Source organism: Nycticebus coucang, chromosome 23 (assembly GCF_027406575.1).
Source record: "Nycticebus coucang isolate mNycCou1 chromosome 23, mNycCou1.pri, whole genome shotgun sequence".
Classification (NCBI taxonomy): domain Eukaryota; kingdom Metazoa; phylum Chordata; class Mammalia; order Primates; family Lorisidae; genus Nycticebus; species Nycticebus coucang.
Genome location: NC_069802.1, coordinates 1,383,397 through 1,405,063, shown reverse-complemented (window position 1 = coordinate 1,405,063; position 21,667 = coordinate 1,383,397). Strand labels below are relative to the sequence as shown.

Below are 21,667 nucleotides of genomic sequence, written 5' to 3'. Positions count from 1 at the left end.
CTGAGCCCAATAATTTAAAAAATAGCTTGGTCCTTCCCAACAGACAAAGCATTGTTGCATCTTCTCCCCACAAGACTAGGAAATAGGTCTTTTTATTATTTCCCATCTACAGATGAGGAAGCCAAGACTGAGGAAGAAAATGGCTAATAAAGGGTAGAACTGGTATTCAAACCTAGGTCTAAAGACTCCAAAGCCCATGCGAGGGTTGCTTGCTTTTTCTTTTCTTTTTTTTAATCCTACACCACATTGAATGCCTTTCAAGAGATGCAGAAAGGAAAGAAAGGACAGAGCAGCAGACATGATTACTGAAGTCTTCATTGAGCACCTAGAATGCGCCGAGCACTGCTCTTACTGCAGTGTGTGCACTAACTGCACTTGGGAAGAGAGGGGTGGGTGCAGGTAAGTGTGGGGCATGAAACTGAGAGGAGGGGGAGAAAGGACAGTTCCATTTCAGGGAGTCTAACAGCAGAGCCAAATTCAGGAAATGTGTAGTCTACTAGGTTGTCTCAAGCATCAATCTACAAGAGGCATTTAATCATTTAAGAGCAGCAATTAACCAAAATGAAGAAAATGGTACGTACCAAAACCTTTCTCTGGGAAAGAACTGCAAAGAAATCTTTGATAAGCTGCTGGGAGTGAGAGATGAAAGTCCCAGGGCAAATGACAGAGCAACCACAGTTGGTCCCCAAACTGCCCTCAAAGAAATGTGAGTCCAGCGATTATGTGTTTTCGTGCAGCAGGCATGCAAACTCCGGACCAACGCTGATCCACAGGGGAAATTAGAGGCACAGCTAAGTCTAGACACAAGGGGCCCTTGCCCACACACTTCTCAGCCTCTTCTCTAAATAAATACTGAACAAATATTTTTTAAATGGTTCAAAGGGTGAGGTCGGTTCCCACAGTGAGGTCTCTGTCCAGCTCTATTCATAATGCAAACTGAAATTTGGGATTGGAAAATCACAAAAAGGAAGCAAGTAAGAAAGACTCCCCCTCTTTTCTACTTGGCTGGAAATGTGAAAGAGGGTAGACCACATTCCCCCTGAGAGGTACCCCAGCCTCATCTCACTTTCCCCAGAAATGCAGAACCCAGGAGAGCGTCGAGATGAAAGTACCATGTGCACAGACCTTTATCTGTCTTTCTTTGAACCCAGATGATTAGAAGGTGACCAAGAGTTTTATTTTTTACACAAAGGAAAAAAGGTGGAGGGGGTTGGGAGAGGATGCAGACAAAAGATTTCCATTTCCACTTTATTTTTCAAATTATGGTCAGATAAAAGACCATAAATCAAAAATCACAGACAGAAAATAGGAGCCAGGCAGGGCCTGTGTAGGGAGCACAGTGTCACACTTGTCTGCGCTTCTGGGGATAAATGTTAGCAACACACAAACATGACTTCATCTCCTGCTCGGCACCATATGCAAAGCACCCAGCGAGCCAAGAGGCTTCTGGCTTGGATCCTCACTCCTTGTGGTCACAGCAATCACAAGAGATACAGGGCAGGATCAAATGGCTTTCCAATGAAGCAGTGGTTCTCAACCTGTGGGTTGCAACCCCTTTGTAACAATGAAAATATATCCTGCATATCAGAGATTTACATTATAATTCATAACAATAGCAAAAATAACAGTTATGAAGTAACAACGAAAATAATTTTATGGTTGGGGGTCACTACAATACGAGGAACTGGAGGTTGAGAACCACTGCAATCAAGGAAAGGCCAATAAGAGTGTGGTGGGAACAATTATCACACCAGAACCAGAACCCAGTTCCCGTTCAGAAGGCCATCTGACCGTGAACTAGGAGTCTATCAACAGGAGTGGAACTGCAGATTCATTCCATTGTGCTTTCTCTCTGAGGGGCCTCCTTGTATGGGAGGAGACAGCACTGAGTCAGACGTCAAAGGAAGTGGGTTCATCTCAGGGGTGTGATTTTAAGCAGTTCACTTAATAGCCATCTTTCATTGAGTGTTTTTAAGTACCAGGTCCTTTGAAACACATTATATCATGAAACTCTCCAGCCATTTTCATATAGCACCAATGGCCTTGACTCACTGCATAGATAAGGAAACTGAGGCAGAGGTTAGAGGATTTGCCCCAAGTCACACAGCTCCAAGAGGCAGGCTTGGGAGTTCCATTCATTCTACTCCCTGGATCGAGCTCAGCCTCCTGTCCAACATGTACATTAAAAAAAAAAAAACAAGAAAATAGTTTCCACCTTGCTGAACTCTGAGCATTGCCATGTGGGCAAAGTCTGGTGATCTGTAGAAAAGTCCTTTAAAAAATGCCAAATGTGTCTGACATAAAGAGAACAGTCAACTCTTGGATTGGCTTCTAACCACCCGAAGCTTTCTTCTCTTTCATCACGGCATCCCTGCTGCCCTGCGTTATTCCAGGGGTCACACTATCCACAGGGACTTCCTCAGCATCCCCTGTGATGTGGCATGCTGGCCAAGTGCCCCATACTTGTGGGAGGTTCTGCCCCACCTCGCAGCCATGGCACACTCAGGTGGGCAAGCTGGACCCACAAGGTCAGGGGTTCCAGTGATAGGAGGAAAACACCCAAAAGGAGTTGGGAAGAAACAAAGCAAAGAGAAGTACTAGGCTTAGTAAAAGGCAATTTTAATATACTGGAGAAACTCTTCTCAACTCTTTCCTTACACACAAGTGCTAGGAAAGAAAAAAGGAAGCTGCCTTCAGAACCCCTGAAATATCAGGAAAGAACTGCAGTGCATATGTTTTAAATAAGCGCAGACATCCCATTATGCAAATAAAATGCTGAAAATCAGACATGGGAGGGGCTTCTGAGATGCGTGTCCAGTCTAACTCAGGACTCCGGCCCCTGGAACCCTATGTCCTTGCCAGACAGCCGTAAGTGAACTCTCATCTATGCACAGAGCGCTTCCTTCCTGAATCTCTACTAAGCCATTTCATTCACATTAATAAAAGCATACATGGGGACCATTTAAATACAGATGTCTCTATAAAACTGGTCTCTTTTTCTGGAGATTAACAAACTGTGGCATTCCAACTATTGCAGCTGCAGGGCTGAGAGTTCTTAAAGGAAGAGCCGTGGCAGCAGCATGGGCTACAGATGGGAGGAAACTCACTTCCCAAAACTCTCCTGCAGAAACAGTCCCCTTCATCTTAGTCTCAGGGCTAAGGTTATGTGCCAGTGGGACACAGCAGCCTTAGATACATCTCCCTTCCACTCCCACCCCGCCTCCCTGAGATGGCCTTGAAGCCCCTCTGCCCCGGGGGATGTTGGCCATATACAGTACCTGATTCCTGCTGTGTTGTCATAATGGAATTTGGGGTCACACACTTCCTCTTCCTCCATACAGGAAACAGGTGAGGTAGGCAGAGAGAGTCCAGAATCCTCTTCCATGCTCAAAGTCTCTGATATTGGGAGAACAATGTAGTCTTTGCCATCCTGAAACAATAAACACAGCATACTATTGTTATGGCTTCAGTTCTTCAAGCGGCTTTTCATGAAAACAAAGGCCACAGGGGCTTCTTGGCTATAGGGTGTGTTGTTTCCATATCTGAACAGAGAACTTGAAGACAGCATTAAATGTGGCTTATCACAAACAAAAGGACACTTAAAAGGGACGTGCACACGAAGGCACCTTAGGAGAGACTCAGAACACAGCCGGATGAGGAGAACACAGGGGACTGTGTTTACGGCACATGTTCACAACCATGGAGACAGAGCCAGCTGTGCTCAGAGACACAACAGTGCCACACACAGCCCCGCAGAGCCAAGGAGCCACTTCTTCCTGCAGCCCTGACCCTGCGAGCCAGGCCCTTCAAAGGGCGTGGCATCAGTGTAGCCTCTACATTCCAAGGCAATGGACAAACTGGTGACAGTGTAAAGAAAAACAACTAACAGGTAGGAAAATGGGTCTTCTGAGAAAAGGTCACATAATTTAACATTATTTCAGCAAGTGAAAGAAATGGCAATTCAAACCTTTAAATGTCTGTAAGTTTTACTGATAAAATCAGATTTGACCCATCATCCCCCAGCCTTTCAAAAGAAAAGGAGGAGGAAATTGGCATCATTTTTTTTTCTTAAATTATAGAAGAGCATTTGGAGACATAGCAAAAAGATAAGTAGGTAGAGATAAGAGTGGTCTACTCCCCAGTTTTAAATTAGGATCTCACCTGTCTGCCAAGGGTATTACACCTTTTATTATGGTAAAGCATTATTGCTCAGATACGGAAGAAAATGGAATGGCATGGTGGCTATAAAAAAGTCAAGGAAGTAGGGAAAACCTTGATGCCTAAGTATTTTTGTAGAAGTTTCTCAAATGGAGGTTACAAACCTGCTGAGCATTAGCTTGAAGTAGATTTCCCAGATGTTCCACCAACTCTGAAAATGTGGGTCTCTGATCGGGATCCCCATGCCAACAGTCAAGCATAGTCTGGTACCTAGAGAAAAGAAACACTTATTTCATTCACTGCCTCTTTCCTCCTTGATCTGAGGCTAAAATTCAGCGCTTGAATAGCTAAACACTTAGCAAGAGCCCACCATGAGTCAAGATGAGAAACAGGAAAACAACACTATCCAGGAGACAGAGCCGACACTTGAGACTCCATGTCTAGAGAAGAAAACATTACAGATCAGCATCTAGTAACAGCTGACTGGTTAGGACAGATAAAGGGCTGTCATTTTAAGAAGTGATGACTTCACTTGCGATTATCAAGAAAGGCGAAAGTAGGCATGAACTGGGCCACGAAGGAGGCGGATATGCTGAAAAGTCTCTTAGGCAGGAGAACTTGTGAACAGAGGGAGAGAACAGAAAGGCATTTTTTAGGCAGGTGCAGTGGCTTGTGCCTGTAATCCCAGCACTCTGGGAGACTGAGGCAATGGATTTCTTGAGCTCAGGAGTTTGAGACATGCTTAAGGAAGAGCAAGACCCCATCTCTACTAAAAACGGAAAAACTAGCTGGGTGTAGTGTCAGGCTCCTGTAGTCCCAGCTACTCAGGAGGCTGAGGCAAGAAGATCACTTGAGCCCAAGAGTTTGAGGTTGCTGTGAGCTGTGATGCCACAGCACTCTACCCAGGGCAAAAGAGTGAGACTCTATCTCACAAAACAAAAAAAAAGAAAGTTATTTTTAAAGTCTTACATTTCTGGTGTGGTATAGTCAGGGGCCCTCATTCTAGTCCCTTCTTTCAATCGCCTACAAAATTCCTCATCGATCTTTACCCCGGGATATGGAGAAGCGCCTAGAAGAAAACAGGGAGAGGACATTATCTGGTGTGATTTTCTTTTATGGAAGGCCCTGGGCCTGATTCTTGCATAACCCCAATATTTATCGATGTTTTTTTCCTCCATTTAGATTTTATAACCCAAAACTTCCAACAAGTCTCACCTGATAGCAGTGAAGTACAGTTGGAAAAGACACCAACTTTTATCAACCTACTTGGAGTCTAGATGGAAGGACAAAAAGAAAAGACTTACCCAAGGAAAATATTTCCCAGAGCAAAACACCAAAAGACCACACGTCACTCTGAATTGTGTAGACTCTGTCAAAAATTGTTTCCGGGGCCATCCATTTCAAAGGGAGGCGAGCCTACGAAGAGAAAGACAAAGAATCAGAAACCAGATAGATCAGCCTGGATCTGAAGAGAACCCTCCTTTGGTCCTGAACACAGGTCCTGGAGATTACTGTGAGGAGTCTGAATTCTGTAACTGGACAGACCACTGGGTTCAACTTTGAAACTTACATCTCCTTTTCTGACATAATCTGGGTCTTTGTAAATATCCCGGGCCAGGCCAAAGTCGCAAATTTTAACCACGTTCTTCTCTGACAAGAGAATATTTCGTGCTGCCAGGTCCCTGTGGATACACTGCAAAGAGAAGGGGGCGTGTCAGGTCTCAGCACAGCTGATCTCTTTTACATCTGTCGTGACCTCATGCTTCCAAAAGAAATCCCACATCGGAAAACCAACTAATTAACAAGGACTGGGTTAGTGTCTTTCATAAACACTTCAGGAAGAAAGTCCATGAGTTTGGTTGAGACGCACATCTGCTTATTCCATAAACAGCCCCAGCCTTCGGAGTTAAATAATTAAGTTATAATACGATGATGGAGTCATGAACAGACGTCTCTGGGACACAGTCAAAAATGTGCTTCTGGTCACATCTACACATCCCTTTTGCTTGGCACCATACATAGTTAAAAATGTGTTGTTCTAAAGAGGCTCTAGAACAGGATTTATTTTGATTGAATGCACAGAAATCAGAAACAAGGAGCTCTGGTTGGTTCAGGGCTCTTCGCTAGTTTCCCCATTCCAGGTGGAACGGGAGCTGGCCCAGCTTTCATGAAAAATTCCCAGGGGGGGCTCACTCTGATTTCCAAGGGTTGGATTATCGCAGAGGTCTAGCAAAGCAATTCCACCCTCTCAGGAGTCAAGTCCTAGTGCACTAAAGAGTAAACTGGAATTCACCTTGGCTTTCCTGTCCTTCTATTCTTTTCAGCTTTTCATGTCTCCTTTCTCTACATCCTCTAACTTCATGTAACTTCCTACTACTCAGCTTCTTTAGTTTCACAAGACAAGAGAGACTAAGAGTCTCAGGGAGCATGACAAGCAAATCCAAGACTCAGGAGGATTCTTAAGTCAGCGCAGGACTGATGGTGTGAGCCGGGCAGTACGGACCGCCCCACGATTCACACCTGTATGGCATGCTCTTCTGAGCAAGGCACATTAAGAAACATATTATCAAAAAAAAAAGACAATACTTTCCACTGTCCCCCATCCCCAATCCCTTTTTGAGCCCATCAACCAAGTAGTTTTCAAGAAATCACCCAGCAGGTGCCAAGGAAGTTAAAGGATTCCCACTCCCACCTCCACACCCATTCCCTTCCTAGTCACCAAAAGGAGCCCTAACTGAAGAGTGATCCTGGCCTTAAAAAAAAAAATAATAATAATAAATCACAATCTCCAAGAAGGGCAAAGGGCCTTTTTCTTTGGAAAGCCCTGAAAGATCCCAGTTCTCTCCCTTCCCCTCAGAAATATCTGAGATCCTGAGGCTTTGGAGGCTGTGAGGCACTTTAAACTTTAGGTGAAAAAATGAGTTAGGGATTTCACTCTAATTAAAAAAAAAAAAAACATACACACACACACACACACAACAAACACTTTCTTTCCCCAGTAGGCTGTGGCAAAATACTCGGTCAACTAATAGTTTTTTCTAAAACTTAATTTGGATTTTTCTTGTTTAATGTGAAACTATGCATTTTTTTTTTTACCCTTTCCAGAGGGATGACTGCCACCAACCCCACTCCTTCCATGGTGTTTACAACCTTTGGGATATTTGTCACTTGTCACGTCCCCACCTCAGCTTTTGTTTGGCCTACTTTTCTAATTTTAGCTCTTTTAATCGCTCTCATCTGAAGCCTGTCCTTCCTGGCTTCTAATTATACTACTAACAAATACTTTTTGATGGATGGTAATGAATGTAAAATACATTAAAAATAGACTCTCTCACGCTGGGATATCTGTAAGGCTTGGTCTCTCCCCATCCAGGTTGTTCCTCCAAAGTCACATTCCTTCCTCATCCACTTGTTTAAAATCACAAGCACACACCCAGGAGCACAGTCACACACACTCACATAGCCCTCCTGCATACTCCATAACCATGTCCTGCTTTATTTTCCCCATAGCACTTACTCCCATCTAAACCATGATGTATTTCACTTGTTTATATTGCTTATTGCTTGCCTCACCCACTAAAATGTAAACTCCAAGAAGGTGGAGGGCTGATCCTGTTTGTTCATCAAGTATCCTCAAGGCTCAGAAGACTGCCCAGTGCTTCATAGAGCTAGGTAAGTACCTATATACAGATTAGTTCCATGAACCCTTTAGCCATCCTTAATTAGCAGAAACAGAGCCTCCACAAGATGCTCAGACTCTAACAGTCTGAGAAGTGGTGAATGAATTACAATTCCAAACAAAAACCCAATGGCTGGCAGTGGATACCTTATTTCCACACCTGTGATCTCAAGGGAGACAAGTTATTTCCCCTCAACTTGGCTTACCTTTCGTGAAGCCAAGAACTCCATGCCTTTAGCCACTTGGAAGCTGTAACAGATGAGATGCTCCAAGGTCAGGAAGTCCTTGTACAGATCTTCAGGAGCTGTCCAAAGAGGCAGGAGATGGAGATCAGTATTTCCACCAGTTAGTGTGATTTGTTCCTAAGTTTGTTAGAGTAATGAGCTTTTTGAGACATAGGGGTTAAATTTCAGGAAATAGAAGTAGAGAGTATATGCCTTTAACTTCTATAAGTTTGTTGAATCCCAGTGTCCTTAGCCTTCATCATACTCCTTAGGGAAAATACTGGTTTTTCCACTGGTTTTAGCCAAATTAAGCCAATAAATACAGTAGGTGGAAATAGAGGTAAAATTGGCGTAGGTAACAGGAAAAGAAAGAGGACATTTCCAAATTTGCAGTTTTAAGCTGTTGTTTTTTGTCATGTACTCAGAGGGATAAACAATAGTTTTTATAGCAAGAGCCCTAAAAATAAACCAATATTCAGGGTCATTGAATCTTTTCTCTCCAGGCTTTGTCCGAGGATGAAGACCAAAGGTCAAACCACAATCTACAATGAATAACTAAAAATATCCAAAACGTTTTTTTCTTCTGTCATTTTCAGACTTACAGAAGTGCTGTAAATACATTAAATCTTGCCTAAAAGGATGTTTTTTCCTTCAAGGATGTGAATGAGAGATAACAGGAACATGGAGAGAAAGATGAATTTATGTGAAGTGGTAGCATTTATTTCAATGCAACTGGTACAAATAAACACTAAGACATCAATGGGTGTTTCAAAATGATCTCTTAACTTTGGTCAGATAAGGTAAGACTTAACGGCTTCTTTCCCGGAAACAAATACCAGAGGAAATAAAAACTTAGTTGTAATAATAACCTCATAAGTATTAAAAAGTCTGCGAGCCTTTTTCTCAGGAACTTGTTATGTCACGCTTAGAGTAAAGGGCCCCCAGAGAACAATCAGTGAAACCTCCTTGTTTTCCAGATGAAGAAATGCAGGTAAGACTCTGGGCCGATGCTCTTTCTGCTCCAACACACGGCCTCAGTCCCTTACTTTTCCAGCTCACTCACTACTGCCATTTTTTGAGAGGGAAGGAACAGGTCCAGACAGCGCCACTCAGGCATGGATAACCTCCCCAGGTGCTCCTAAGTCTCAGTCCCAGCCTCACACCACCTGCTCGGCTTCTAAGAAAAAGAAGCTAAATCTAAGTCCTCTGTCTAGGTCCATGTCAAGGAAAACAGTGCGTTTCTCCCACTCTGTCCTGACTGGGTTCTTCTAGGCTCACTCCTCAAGAGGAGGCCAAGACCAGGGAGCCCCATCTCCACCTACACTCCTTCTGGGGAAGCAGGTACACAGTGTACCTCAGAGCTGGCTGAAGTCCTGACATTAGGCTGGGCCACAGCTCTAAAGAGCACTAACTTTCCTGAGAACATGACCAAACAAATACGGTGCATGTCCTAGGACCCCGCTGCAGAGGAGTGGCTTCAAGGAAGGCTCACGAACTTCTGGGGGGCAGAAACAGCATGCAGCTCCTGAACTGTGTGGGGAAGTTGGGTGTGATGAGCAGAGACTCCTTGTGGGCTGGTGAAGCTTGCAATGCGGGCTGAACCACTGGGGCCAGGCTCTTGGCCTCTCCACTAGCAATGCCGAGCCAGTACTTCAAGAATGTCACTGTGGTTGTCGCCGATGCCCAGCCCACCTGTGCCACCAGGTTTTTCAGGCTAGCACTGCTTTGCCACCCAACCTAACCCACTGCTGCGTCAGGGCTTCCACACTTCCCTTTCAGGGAGACTGGATGGAGGCAGCCAAGAAATTCAGATCTCTCTCAAATATATAGTATCAGATGGCTCCTATGACCAAATTCCTTGTGTCACCCCATCTACTCCTGCAAGAGCAACCGAGTTGAGCATGGAGGGAGCACTAGCAGGTACCTTCCTCTTCCTCCACATCACTGAGGGACTTCTCCTCCACAAACCCAGAGCTGGCGGAGCTCTGGCTGCTGGTGATGCTGTCCAGGCGGCGTTTCAGATCCACAGGGATTTCCCCCACATAGTCTTTCCCCTGACGGAACCGTGCCCCTTTGGACTATAAAGAAGCAAAGGAACAAACTCCTTGAATACAAAACAGGCCTCTAAAAAGCAGTAAACCGTGGAAACAATTAAAACCATTAAAAGACAGGAAGGAAGGACATCGGGTGTAGAAGCATGTAGTCTGTGGGCTGAAATTTGGGGCAAATTTTTGTATATAACAGGGTTTCTTCCATAACATCTAACTCCTTCTTTAACTTCTAGAGATAAATGCCTCATTTCAAGTTACATGTAGACAAACTTCCAGCATTAGCGTGCTTTTTTACAGAGGCGTTTACACTCCCCAGGGCCAAACATGGCTGGGGAAGACAGTGACCCAGACTGGCCTTCCCTCTGCCTTTGCTTTCCTGGACTGCACTCGCCTTTGCCCAAACTCCCTGTAATGGGGCAGTGGCTTAAAGTCACAAAAATGAAACATGACAAGCATACGTTCCTCCAGAAGATAAAAGAGGAAGTGTGATAGCCAAGAGGTAACGTGAGATTTCTCGAAATTCAGAACTTTAACTAAAAAACTAGCCTGAAACAAGAAAACAATCCCCCTAACCTGTACCCCCTTGAGTTTCCTTCATTTTACAACACTGCCAGAGTAGAGTTAGGAAACAACACACCTTGTAAGGGACAAATTCATTTCTCTTGCTCCTTAAATAAGTTGATAGGTTTCCAAACTTGCAGAATTCCACAATCACCATGAGGGGCCCTGAAGACAGCACAGCATGTCAGGAAAGGAAAAAGTGTTTTTACTCTCACTAAGTGCTTAATATTTCGATGAACCCAAAACACCTTAGAAGAGGGATGCTAACTTTCACTGGGAAAGGACCATAGAGACCAGCTGCCCCATTCCCTTAGGTTGTAGCTCTTTTTTAAAGGCAATTTTACAACAAGATTAGCCAAAATTTCAGAGTAAAATCCATCTACTTGCTTTCAATGCAATCACTTAAGGCAGTGATTTTCAACCAGTGGGCCACGAAAAATTTTAAAGATCATTAAACTATTTTTTAAAGAAGTTCAAAGCAAAGTAAGTATATTCTTTTTTTTACTCTTTTTTTTTTTTTTTGATCAACATAATTTAACTGTGCCATGGAAGTTTAACTATAGGTTCAAGTGTATTGTGAGATAAAAAAGGTTGAAAAACACTGAGTTGACAGGACTCCATTTGGAGAGGACCTATTTTTAAAGTCCTTTGCTTTCAAGTGTTTTGGAAGTTTATTTTTCTCATCTGAACATCAGTTACACAAGTAGCAAACTATATCATAGTGGTGAGATATTTTTAATTCAGAGGAAGTTTTAGAATTAACTATAATGCCCGTTAAACCTCCCTGTGTGAAACCTATTATATCTAGGAATCTGGGAAGTTTTCTAAGTTAAGAAAGTCAAGGCCTTGGGAGTTAAATAATTTCCCTCAAATACTAGCAGAGAAGCATGTGTCAAGATCAGGCAACCCAAACCGTCCACGGTTACTCACCCCCAGGCTTGGTGCAGGCCCCAAGGAGGTTGACCACGTTGAGGTGGTGGCCAATGTGAATCAGGATCTTGAGCTCAGACATGAGGGCTCGGTGCTCACTGTGTGTTGCTCCTTCTACAGATACAGGGCAGAGAGGGAAATCATAGGGCCAAGGGTCACCTCAGGATGACTGATGCCCTCTTGCTCCCACACGTCACTGTGCCATTTACCCTTCAGGGTGACACCACTAGTGACCCCTGATTTGCAGTCTAGGTGCATTTCCTCATGAGTCAAATGTAAATCCTATTTTCCAATTTGAAATAAAGTTCATACCTTAAATGAACCCAGATGTTTACTGAAAGGAATCCACTGTGAAGTCTTTTGCAAAGCACCGGATACATCCACCTGGGCTCACAGCAGAGTCTTTGCTTCTACGAAACTGGGCTTTCATACTCCAGGTTTACTGTGCTTCTTAGGTCTGATAATTTCAATGCTTCCTCACAAGGAAGCAACGCCATGTATTAAATATCCTCATGTTTTAGAGGCTACACTGAATGTTGCAGCCGATCTGTGCCAATCCATTCAGGCAACTTAACAAGGGCCAGCTGGCAAGGCCGGTTGGCACCAGAGGCTGACAGCATGAAGCCTATGTGTCTGATCCTGTATACACTGCTACACTTCCCTCTGATTCACAGGCAAGGTCCACACCTCAGGCCCTAATGAGCTGCCTCAACATCACACGCACCCTTGGCCACACCCAAAAAAGGCAGAAGGAGAGTTGGCTTTAGGACGCACCTATGGGCGAAGGTTCAGCAGCACGGCCTTCAGTGAAAGCGCAGCGCCGTGGGAGCAAGAAGTGTATGTGCATCATTCCCCAAATCGGAACAGCTACACCGAAATTCCACTACTGCTAGGACTAGCAATTACTAGCACAGCTTTGTCATTTAAAAAGAAATCACCTAGAATCCTTTCTTTCTAGCACACTAATTCTTTTTTTTGCAAATTATCTTTTATATATGAAGTTCTTTTATACATTCCAATTCCAGAGAACATGTTTTTGCTTTTTATTTTCCTTTCCATGTTTATAGCTCGTCTATAATTATCCTATGCCATAATATATCAAGAAATAATTTTAACATAACCACAATATTTTTTCCCTATAATCGGGACCACTAAGCACAATTGTGTTAGCTGAGCCCTGCACAAGGGCACCCAGACAAGGCAGGTAAAACCCCTCCCCATTTTCGCTTGCCAGGCCTGGCATGAGGCTACGAAGGAGGGGCCTTTATTCACTTTGCACGTGGAGTTATACAGGCTGCGGCATGCTTGGCTGGTGGGGCCCCTAAGGGTAGAGCCACCAGAACAAGCCTCCATCATATAGAGAGACTGGATAAAACACAGAGAGTGACACGTCACCGTATAGTTTGGTTTTTACCTTTCAACATTTTGACGGCCACCGTCCTGCAAGTTGCTGTCTTATCAATTCCAAAGGCATCTGCTTCAATCACTTGGCCAAAGGCACCACGTCCAAGAGGCTTGCCTGGAGTCAACAATAATGGCAAAGACAAAACATACTTGATTATTACACCACCAAAGGGATAGTCCAACTAGACGGGGTGACCCTATATCCCAGTTTAACAGGGTGGTCCACTGTGGTCCCTTGTCCCGGCTTTATTATTTAATAGTTGCTCCTTAGCTCTCCAAATGTCCTGTTTGGGATGATTATACAGGGACCTGGCTTCAAGTGACTACATGAGTGATTACCCAAATTCAAGAGATGGAATTAATATTCCTAAAGCAGAACTCAACCTCCGAATAGACTAAATGTGTCATCATCCTCATGGGAGGTGAGCTGGCCTTATAAACCCAATATGAAAATAATAGCAATTGAAAAACGCACCCAGTTTCAGCCTGTCTCTGGGAAATTCCCATTTGTTGGCATCATAAGGCAGGCGTTCACAATGCTCATCCAGGGGCAGTTCATCTGGGTCCATGACGATGGACAAGTAGCCCGTCTTCAGCTCCCCTCCGCTGGCCTGAAAAGCATAAGTCTCCCCAATAACACCCCCTGCCACCTGCCTGCTGTCTATGCCTTCTTGTTGTTGTTTACAGCAGCCTCATTCCTGAGGTCATTTTCTAATAAAACTCATGCAGTTTGAGAGTAGTTATATTATAATCCTGCTTCTAGTGTCCCTTTATTCCCCAAAGGAGCTCAGAATTAAGTTTTTAAATCTTAATTACACTAGACAGTCCAAACCCCTTTCCCCTCTACTGGCTTCTATCAATTAAAGCCTTGAGGTGCAGCCAAAAGAAAGTGGGCAAGAATGTTATTGTATTGAAATAAAAATGCCCCCATTGAGCCAATGACAATGGGAAGAAACAACTCAAAGGACCCCAGTCATCTCCATTAATCATTAAAACTAACGTGCATGAAACAGAAGGGAAATTATTTTGTTACCCGCTTAACGGTCCGTAGGATGATGACAAGAAGTAGCCAGAAGAACATGGCGATCACTGCAGTGCCTACCAGGATAATGACCTCCAAGTTTGTCTTCTCCTGCGCACCTGAAAAGACACAAATGAATGTCAGCAGGTGAAAATTCAGATCTTTTGATATAAGATGACGATGTTCAGCATGAAATTAAGATCTCATTAAACTCTTAGAAAATTTGGAGAAATCCTAAAGGACAAAGGTCTACAGGATTCTTCATGGGAAATTCAAAGTTTGCAAAGTATTGCTCACAAGAACCTTCCAACAATAACATTTTAAAGTAACTAAGAATAAAACTATTAATATCTTAAAAGACAAATGTAGAAAGTGTTTAGAGGAAGAAGAGTCTTTGATGGAAGAAAACAGATCATGTTCTACAGAGGAAAAAAGCATTTCTATTTGGGGAAAATTAAAGTGTGGTTTTATGCTGATAGTCAACACTTTGAGCTATGCAGAGTTTTAAAAGGGCCGTGTAAAAAGTCAAAAAAATTAGAGTTCTTTGACTAGAGAGCTACTGATTACCACTTACCTACCATGCACTCATCTCTTTAAATATATTTTCCCACTTAACCTTCTCAACCCTCAGTCTTAGATGAAGAAACAGAAGATTAGAGAGGCTAAGCAACCTGAACCAGGACACATAGCTAGTTGGCGGTCCAGTCAAGGGTTAAACAAGGTCTCTCCAACATGAGCTAAGAATTACAGACACTACCCTGGCCCCTGGGTGAGGAAAAGAGAGACAACTGAGATGACCACACCATGAACCGCCTGGGGATAGGAGTTTCAAGAGAACGGAAAACTACGGGTCAGCAAGGAAAACTCAAGACACTCAAGGCTCCAGAGAACAGCTCTGAGCAGGAGAAATCAAATGCAGAAGGAGGTTTTTCACTAAGAGTGAAGCAAAGAGGGCAAGCGCGGGTGAATGAAGAGCCCCTGGGCCTCCAGAGGGCAGAAGGTAAGTAATAAATTGGTTAGCAGAATAACAGATCACTATTGAGAGACAAGGGTCGAGTGTGTTGAGAATAGGTTTTGTTTCTCTGGTGGTCCTAGCAAAGTAATTCTTTATTTACACTAGAATTTTAGAAGTCCATTTGTACATAAAGGGTAAAAAGTTCATAGAGTCCATTTTCTATACAAGTTCATGTCTGAATATTTTCACATAACATTTGGACACCTAGTGGGAGGCTTCCTTTCTTAGCACTCTTTCCAGGTAGGAAGGAGCTATAAGGTCTATGCCACTGTCACCTCCTGGGGCATCTGTAACAGCCAACTGGGGGTGAGGCAGGGCACCAGGAAGCAGGATCCCCCCAAGGGAATGCATTTCCCTTTGGAAATGTAAAAACCACCATGTCCTTTGAAATCCTCATTTGTAAGTACAGTTTATGAAATGGTAATAAGCCTACAGATTTGCAAATGCATCAGTATATCTAGATGCAATACTTGGCAACACAGACTTGACAGATTAAAGGGATCAACATCTAGACTTCAAGAGACAAGGTGGGATGAGCTCCCGTCGTCTGTCACCTCTGTCTTTCTTCCCCATGCCTGCTATTCCCTCGCACACACAATGCAGTCGTATTGTTCTTTCAGTGGGTTATTAAAAAAAAAGATGTAGGAATACACTTCTTAAGGTAAAATATTCTGACACAAATTACTTCTCCTATCTGAGAAAATGCCAGATTTCATATCACTCCTTGCATACACATATAGGTTTCCTTTCATATTTAGATAAGAAGCAAAAATTTTCCATTTCAGAAAAACAATGGCCTATTGTTCACAGGTGAATCTTAATTATGTTTATCCAGTGGAGACTCTGAACCCTTGCGACTATAGGACAGAATTTACCTTCACAACTAGGCAGCAATTCTAATATTTTTCCAAATAAACATACAGGTATCATCTCTGTAAGTTAATTGAGCCATTCAAACAAAGAATCAGGGCAAGGAGGCTATTATAAGAATTTTTCCATAAGAACTATAAGGATAGGAAATTTGATGCAAGCAGAATCAAAACATCATTAATTATGTTATCTGGTAAAGAGAACACAAACTTCTTGAAGAAAAGTTATGAGGGACTAAGAAGATTAAAAATCATGTCCAGTCATCCCTCCCAAAGTGTGTGGGTGGATATAAGGTACAAACTAATCACAGGTCCAATGTGTCTATGATTAGTTTTTCCACTGACCCTCTATTATGAAAAACGCTTCCACTGTTGCGCAGCCCAGCGCGTTGCAGGCCTGGCAGGTGTAGAGGCCCTCGTCCTCCTTCCTCACTCTGCGGATGGTGAGATTCCGGTTCCCATCTTTCAGGACAATGCCTAAGACAGGAGAAACATGATTATTCTTATTTATAATGATGTGGTCTGTGGAGTTTTCCAGAAAATTTTATTTTTTTAATATAAATGCTGCCTTTCACACCCTGGGCTATTATCTAACTTTGAAAAATTACATAAGATCTACTGCTGACTTATCTCCCGTGGGGCTTCCACAGAATTAAACAAGTTTCCAAATATTCTGAATCCAAGTCTCTGAAATGAGCCAGACCACATATATTTATGTTGCTTACTTTTTAACCTTAAAATAAATCAACAAGTGATACGGGTTTTTATTAACATCCCTGGAAAACTCTGCAACCAAATAAACAGAGACAAATCCTACTTACCTGAGTCTTCCACAAGGGTTTCATTATCTTTAAACCAGGTAATCTGTGGATGGGGATTCCCAGACGTTATGCATGAAACCTCAATGGTTTCGCCAATATTTGTCGTCTGATTCTCCAGGTTTCCTGTGATCATGGGTGCCATACGCTCTAGGCATATAAAAAGAAAATCATGGAACACGTAGTTATAACTGGGAATGATTTTTAGTTATCAATACATTTTTTAAGCAGTTTAAACTTAGTTAACGGTAGCTTTGATTTACTAAGCTGCAAACACACAGAGGCTGATAACAGCACCACTGGCTACTAGGTACAGTTAGAGGAAACAAGTTAGAAAGCATAGCGAGAGGACTCATGTTTTTGAACGTTCCTATCAATGATTCCAGCTGGTAACCACATTGCAACATAAAGGTTCAGGATCACCTTAATGGATTTTCCTCTAATCAGACATGGCTTCCCAATGGGGAAACATCCGTCCCATGAAAGTTCTAGCCAATAAAATCCTAGAATGTTGCCATGTTTTTTTCTTGGAAAGTGCCAAATTTCCTTTAGTTCAACAAAGAAGACCTTGTATTTATTTCAAATTTTTTAAAAACTTGTTTATATGATTTGTTCCTCACTATGAGCCTTATGTGACAGGAAGAATAGGACCATTAGCATTACTTCACAGATGAAATAGCTGTAGTGCAGGAGCAGTTAAACAGTGTGGCACAATTGTTTAACTGCTCATACACAAGTTAAGTGTATGGTTTAACTGTTTACTGAATCTGCTGAGTCCAAAAGATTGGTCCAGTGCTATTTCTGCTAAAATACAAACAAACCAAACAACACCCTCCATGGATTTAAAGAAAATGAAGCCCTTGAGTATTTCTTCAAATGGCCAGGAAAAGTTTAGATTCACCCTTTCCCCAAATCATCAAAGTGCTGTGCAAATATCTTGTTCAAATCAACTGAGCTTCAAAAGGAATCATGCGGAAAAAATCCATTTTAACGCTCTAGCAAAATGAGATTACCTCAACAGTGTGCCACACTGGGGTTTAAGCAAATGTGCTGGATTCTAGTCTGTTTCTAAGAATAGATTTTAGGACAAAAGACAGGAGTCCTCAGATAAGCAAATCTGCCGACTGTGAGCACATACCCCTGGGTGTGGCAAGGCTCGGTGTCCCCTTCACAATCTCTTTCTGACTTTTCCCATTAGTTTGAAACCAGAACCACCACCAATGTTCAACAGAAAGTACACAGTGATACATGTGTTGCAATCTGAAGGGTCCTAGAGAAACTTGACCTCAAAATATCTTTTCTTCTGACACTTGAGTCTTAAACACAGCAAACCTTACGCTAGTACCTATCAGTGGAGAGCTCTGAAAATATTCCAAGGCCTCTGAGGAAGATATTATCCCTCTAAAACTTCAGTATAGATAAACTTACCTGGACAGATCCCCTTCCTAACAGTAAAAAACAAGAGTATACACACATTGTAGGAACTGGGAAGAGACCCTAGAAGGAGAAGAGGATGCAGAGCAAGCAGCCACAAAGAACAGGTGCACAGATCTGCCGGGTTCCCCAGACGCAGCCAGGGCTGCCCACTCCTAGTGCAAGGCACGAGGTTAGACAAGGTGTACAGAGAGGCTCCATGGGGAATTTACGAAGCTATCTGTTCATTAAAATTATCATCCCATTGACCCTGAACTACAGCTGACCACATGGGATGGCCTAGAGGCAAGGCAGTGAGTAGTGTGTACCCTTCGTAGGGACTCGTCCAGGTCCTGAACTCAGCCCATCATCCCCTCTCCACACAGCAGTCAGTGTGAGCTGCGCCCAGTATGTGCTGCTACGTTCTGTGGCCAGAACTACAGCGGGGAGCCAAGTAGAGCTCAATCCTGTCCTCACAGACTCAGAGACCTCACTGTGCTCTGACCTCCCAGTGGCTGCCATGTTCTCATCCTACACATCTTGTTCACCACCATGCACTTCTGGAACCCCCTCTAGTTCATCGCAGGCATTCCACAAATATGCACGCCAAATGCCCAGGAATAAGGCAGAAAATTTTCAGTTTCAAGCTCATACCTTGCATATACTTGAGTTACCCCATCAAGGTAACAAGGTTAACAGGGTTGAAAGGAACCATGTTATTGTCTTTTTTAATATATCATTTCACCATTACTAGCTTTTTCTGCTTCAAGCACTTTCAAGAGAGGAAGTGTGTTCTTCTCTACTTCCTAAGCTCCTAGAGAATGGTAATTTTTGCACAGCACCCAAAACCACTACATTTAAGCCATTTCAACCACCTCTGGACAATGATCCGAGTGCCAGAGGGCCTCCCTACCTAGGACTGTGAGCTGCCTGACCACACAGTGTCTTTTCTTGGTCTTCCTGTCTTGAGCAAAGCAGACGTAGTCTCCTTGGTCCTGCAATGACGCATTCTGGAGTTCCATGATCAAAATGTCATTTGTGCTATTAGAGAACATGGTGGCATTCAATTTCTGAAGAATATCCAGGTTCTTGCAAAGAGGTGTGGGCAAGTCCCCCACGTGGATCGGCAGAGCCTGGGGGCCAACCTTGTACCATGTCAGGTTCTCAAACATAGTTCTGTCTGCACTGCACCACAAAGACACGCTCTCCTGCTCAGATGGCTGGGTGCCAGGCTGCAAAGTAATTTCAGGACCCCCTGAAATAGAAAGCCACAGTTAGAGGGTGGTGGCCTCAGTTACTGCAGGGCACTGTCATCTTCTATAAAGGGCCCAAAGAGGCTCTAGCAATCTCAGACGGTGACAAGGGAACAACCAGGCTACACAGTTCAGGTCCCCAAAATTATTATTTGACTGAGATGTAAATTAATTTTCCCCAGATATTTATCACATAAACTTATCTGAGCTCTAAGCAAAGTGCTGGGATAAGAAAAAACCAAATCCAAAGCAGAGCATCTACTCATGATACAGAAGTTTTGAAAACTTAGCTCCTCTCTAACATGGAACACCCAGTGCTGGTAAAGCTACATTTATTCTAACCAATCAGCCCAGACTAAAATATTTTACTCAGCTGGACACGGTGGCTCCTGTAATTCCAGCACTCTGGGAGGATTACTAAATACACCCCCACACACACTTTGGGTGGGGTGACTAGAGATGATTTTTAATCAGAGTGCTTAGTAAGTCAAAGCACTCTGGCACGCTTCGGGCGTGAGCTCAGGAGTTTGAGACCAGCCTCAGCAAGAGAGAGACTCCGTCTCCACTAAAAATAGAAAAACTAGCTGGGTCTCAAGCCAGGTGCCTGCAATCCCAGCTATTCAGGAGGCTGAGGCAAGAACATCACTTGAGCCCAGGAGGGAGAGGTTGCTGTGAGCTAAGATGACACCATGCCACTCTACCCAGAGCAACAGGGTGAGACTATATCTCAAAAAAAGAAAAAATGAAAATAAAATATTTTATTCAGTATACTTAGCTAAGGCTTGTCTATAAAATTAAAGCGCATAGGCAAAGCCAGCAGTGCGGGGAAGGTACAGCTCCTAAGTCATTCTGAACTCTTCCAGGGAGCCCACACTCGGTCGAACGGCAAGTTCCCAGACACCAGCCCCATACCAAGCACCAAGCCAGACTCCCAGGACTGAGACCCAGATACAACACGGAGCTTGTGGTTCAAGCCATCTGTGAAACCATTCTCTCTCTACTGACTTCACACAAGCCCAGGAGATAGCTGAGGAGTTATGAACTTTTAATTTATGAACATTTAATCTATGAACAAAAGCAGCACATTATCAATCCAAGCTGTCTTCCTAAAAGCCATGGCCCTCACGTGACTGGCAAGGACGAGAGAGTAACACAGCTTCCTGACCAGTCCTTCAGGATCCGACCCCCCATCCAGAGAAGTGACTTACTGGTCACGTGAAAGGGGATGATCCTTTCTCCTCTCCCGACTTTGTTGACGGCCTCACATTTGTACAATGCTGACACATTTGCTGCTTGGACAATCAGAGTACTTACAGTCTGTGAGAAAACACAAATCCCAGACCATAAACAACAAGGGCAGTGTGTGCCTGTGCATTCAGACTCAAATTCACCAGCATCCCCACGGCTTTGACCTGCCCACTTCACTCCCACTTCTCCACTGCCCACCCTCAAATTTATAAAATCACAAGCTGACAATCCCTTGTCCAAAATGCCTGGGACCAAAAATGTTTGAGGGTTTTTTTGGGGTTTTTTTTTGCAGATTTGATACATTTGCATAATATATTTACCAGTTAAACATCCCTATTCTAAAATTCATAACGCTCAAAAGAGCATTTCACTCAAGTGTTATGTCAATACTCAAAAAGTATTAGATTCTGCAACATTTCAGATCAGGGTAGTAAATCTGCATAATTATCATGGGGTGTAGCTCAAACATACAAAATGAGCTTTGGAGACCATGAAATTAATGGTGTGTTTTCATATAATGATACACATTTTCTCATTCTCCTGTTTATAAAATCAGAATCACTTTACACAAATGTATGATTGAATGACAAGGGTATTTTTTTTCTGATAAGCTATTAAGAAATTAATAGTACTGTTAAAAGCCAATGATGTTTTCAAACTGATTTTAAAATGCCAACATTTTATTATACAGACTCTATGATTACTGATCTCCAATATGCCTCACATACAATTGTACCATCCTTCCATTAAAAAGAGAGAGATTTTCAAATTAAAAAACGTCAAACTCACTTTGTTTTTCCCTTCAACGAGGGCATACTGATTTTTGTTGACTTCCATTTTATTTCCCCCCTGGAAGTCCTCTACACTCCTCCATTCCTTACAAGCATGTGGGTTTATCATTGAGACAGCTTGGCTGTAGGAAAGACAAACAGATTATGTTAGAACCAATTTTTCTTCAGTTCAAATCAATAGTAAGGGAAAGGGTCAGACTTTGGTTTCTCTGTTCTTAGAAATGACTTGCAA

At 43.1% G+C, this 21,667-nt stretch overlaps 1 protein-coding gene across 2 annotated transcripts in view; it reads right to left on the bottom strand.

Moving 5' to 3' along the window:
* Positions 1-21,667, bottom strand: part of KDR (kinase insert domain receptor) — a 44,435-nt gene that overhangs the window by 6,180 nt on the left and 16,588 nt on the right. For both annotated transcript variants that reach the window (XM_053577812.1, XM_053577813.1), the window contains exons 11-27: positions 21,434-21,557; positions 20,605-20,713; positions 19,057-19,398; positions 16,734-16,880; positions 16,258-16,389; positions 14,041-14,147; positions 13,483-13,618; positions 13,018-13,122; positions 11,604-11,717; positions 10,750-10,838; positions 9,986-10,139; positions 8,044-8,141; positions 5,729-5,851; positions 5,463-5,574; positions 5,128-5,227; positions 4,323-4,428; positions 3,279-3,430 (exon numbers count right to left, since the gene is read on the bottom strand). In XM_053577812.1, coding sequence (XP_053433787.1) covers positions 3,279-3,430; positions 4,323-4,428; positions 5,128-5,227; positions 5,463-5,574; positions 5,729-5,851; positions 8,044-8,141; positions 9,986-10,139; positions 10,750-10,838; positions 11,604-11,717; positions 13,018-13,122; positions 13,483-13,618; positions 14,041-14,147; positions 16,258-16,389; positions 16,734-16,880; positions 19,057-19,398; positions 20,605-20,713; positions 21,434-21,557 — 2,250 coding nt within the window. The remainder of the gene's footprint in view (positions 1-3,278; positions 3,431-4,322; positions 4,429-5,127; positions 5,228-5,462; positions 5,575-5,728; positions 5,852-8,043; positions 8,142-9,985; positions 10,140-10,749; positions 10,839-11,603; positions 11,718-13,017; positions 13,123-13,482; positions 13,619-14,040; positions 14,148-16,257; positions 16,390-16,733; positions 16,881-19,056; positions 19,399-20,604; positions 20,714-21,433; positions 21,558-21,667) is intronic.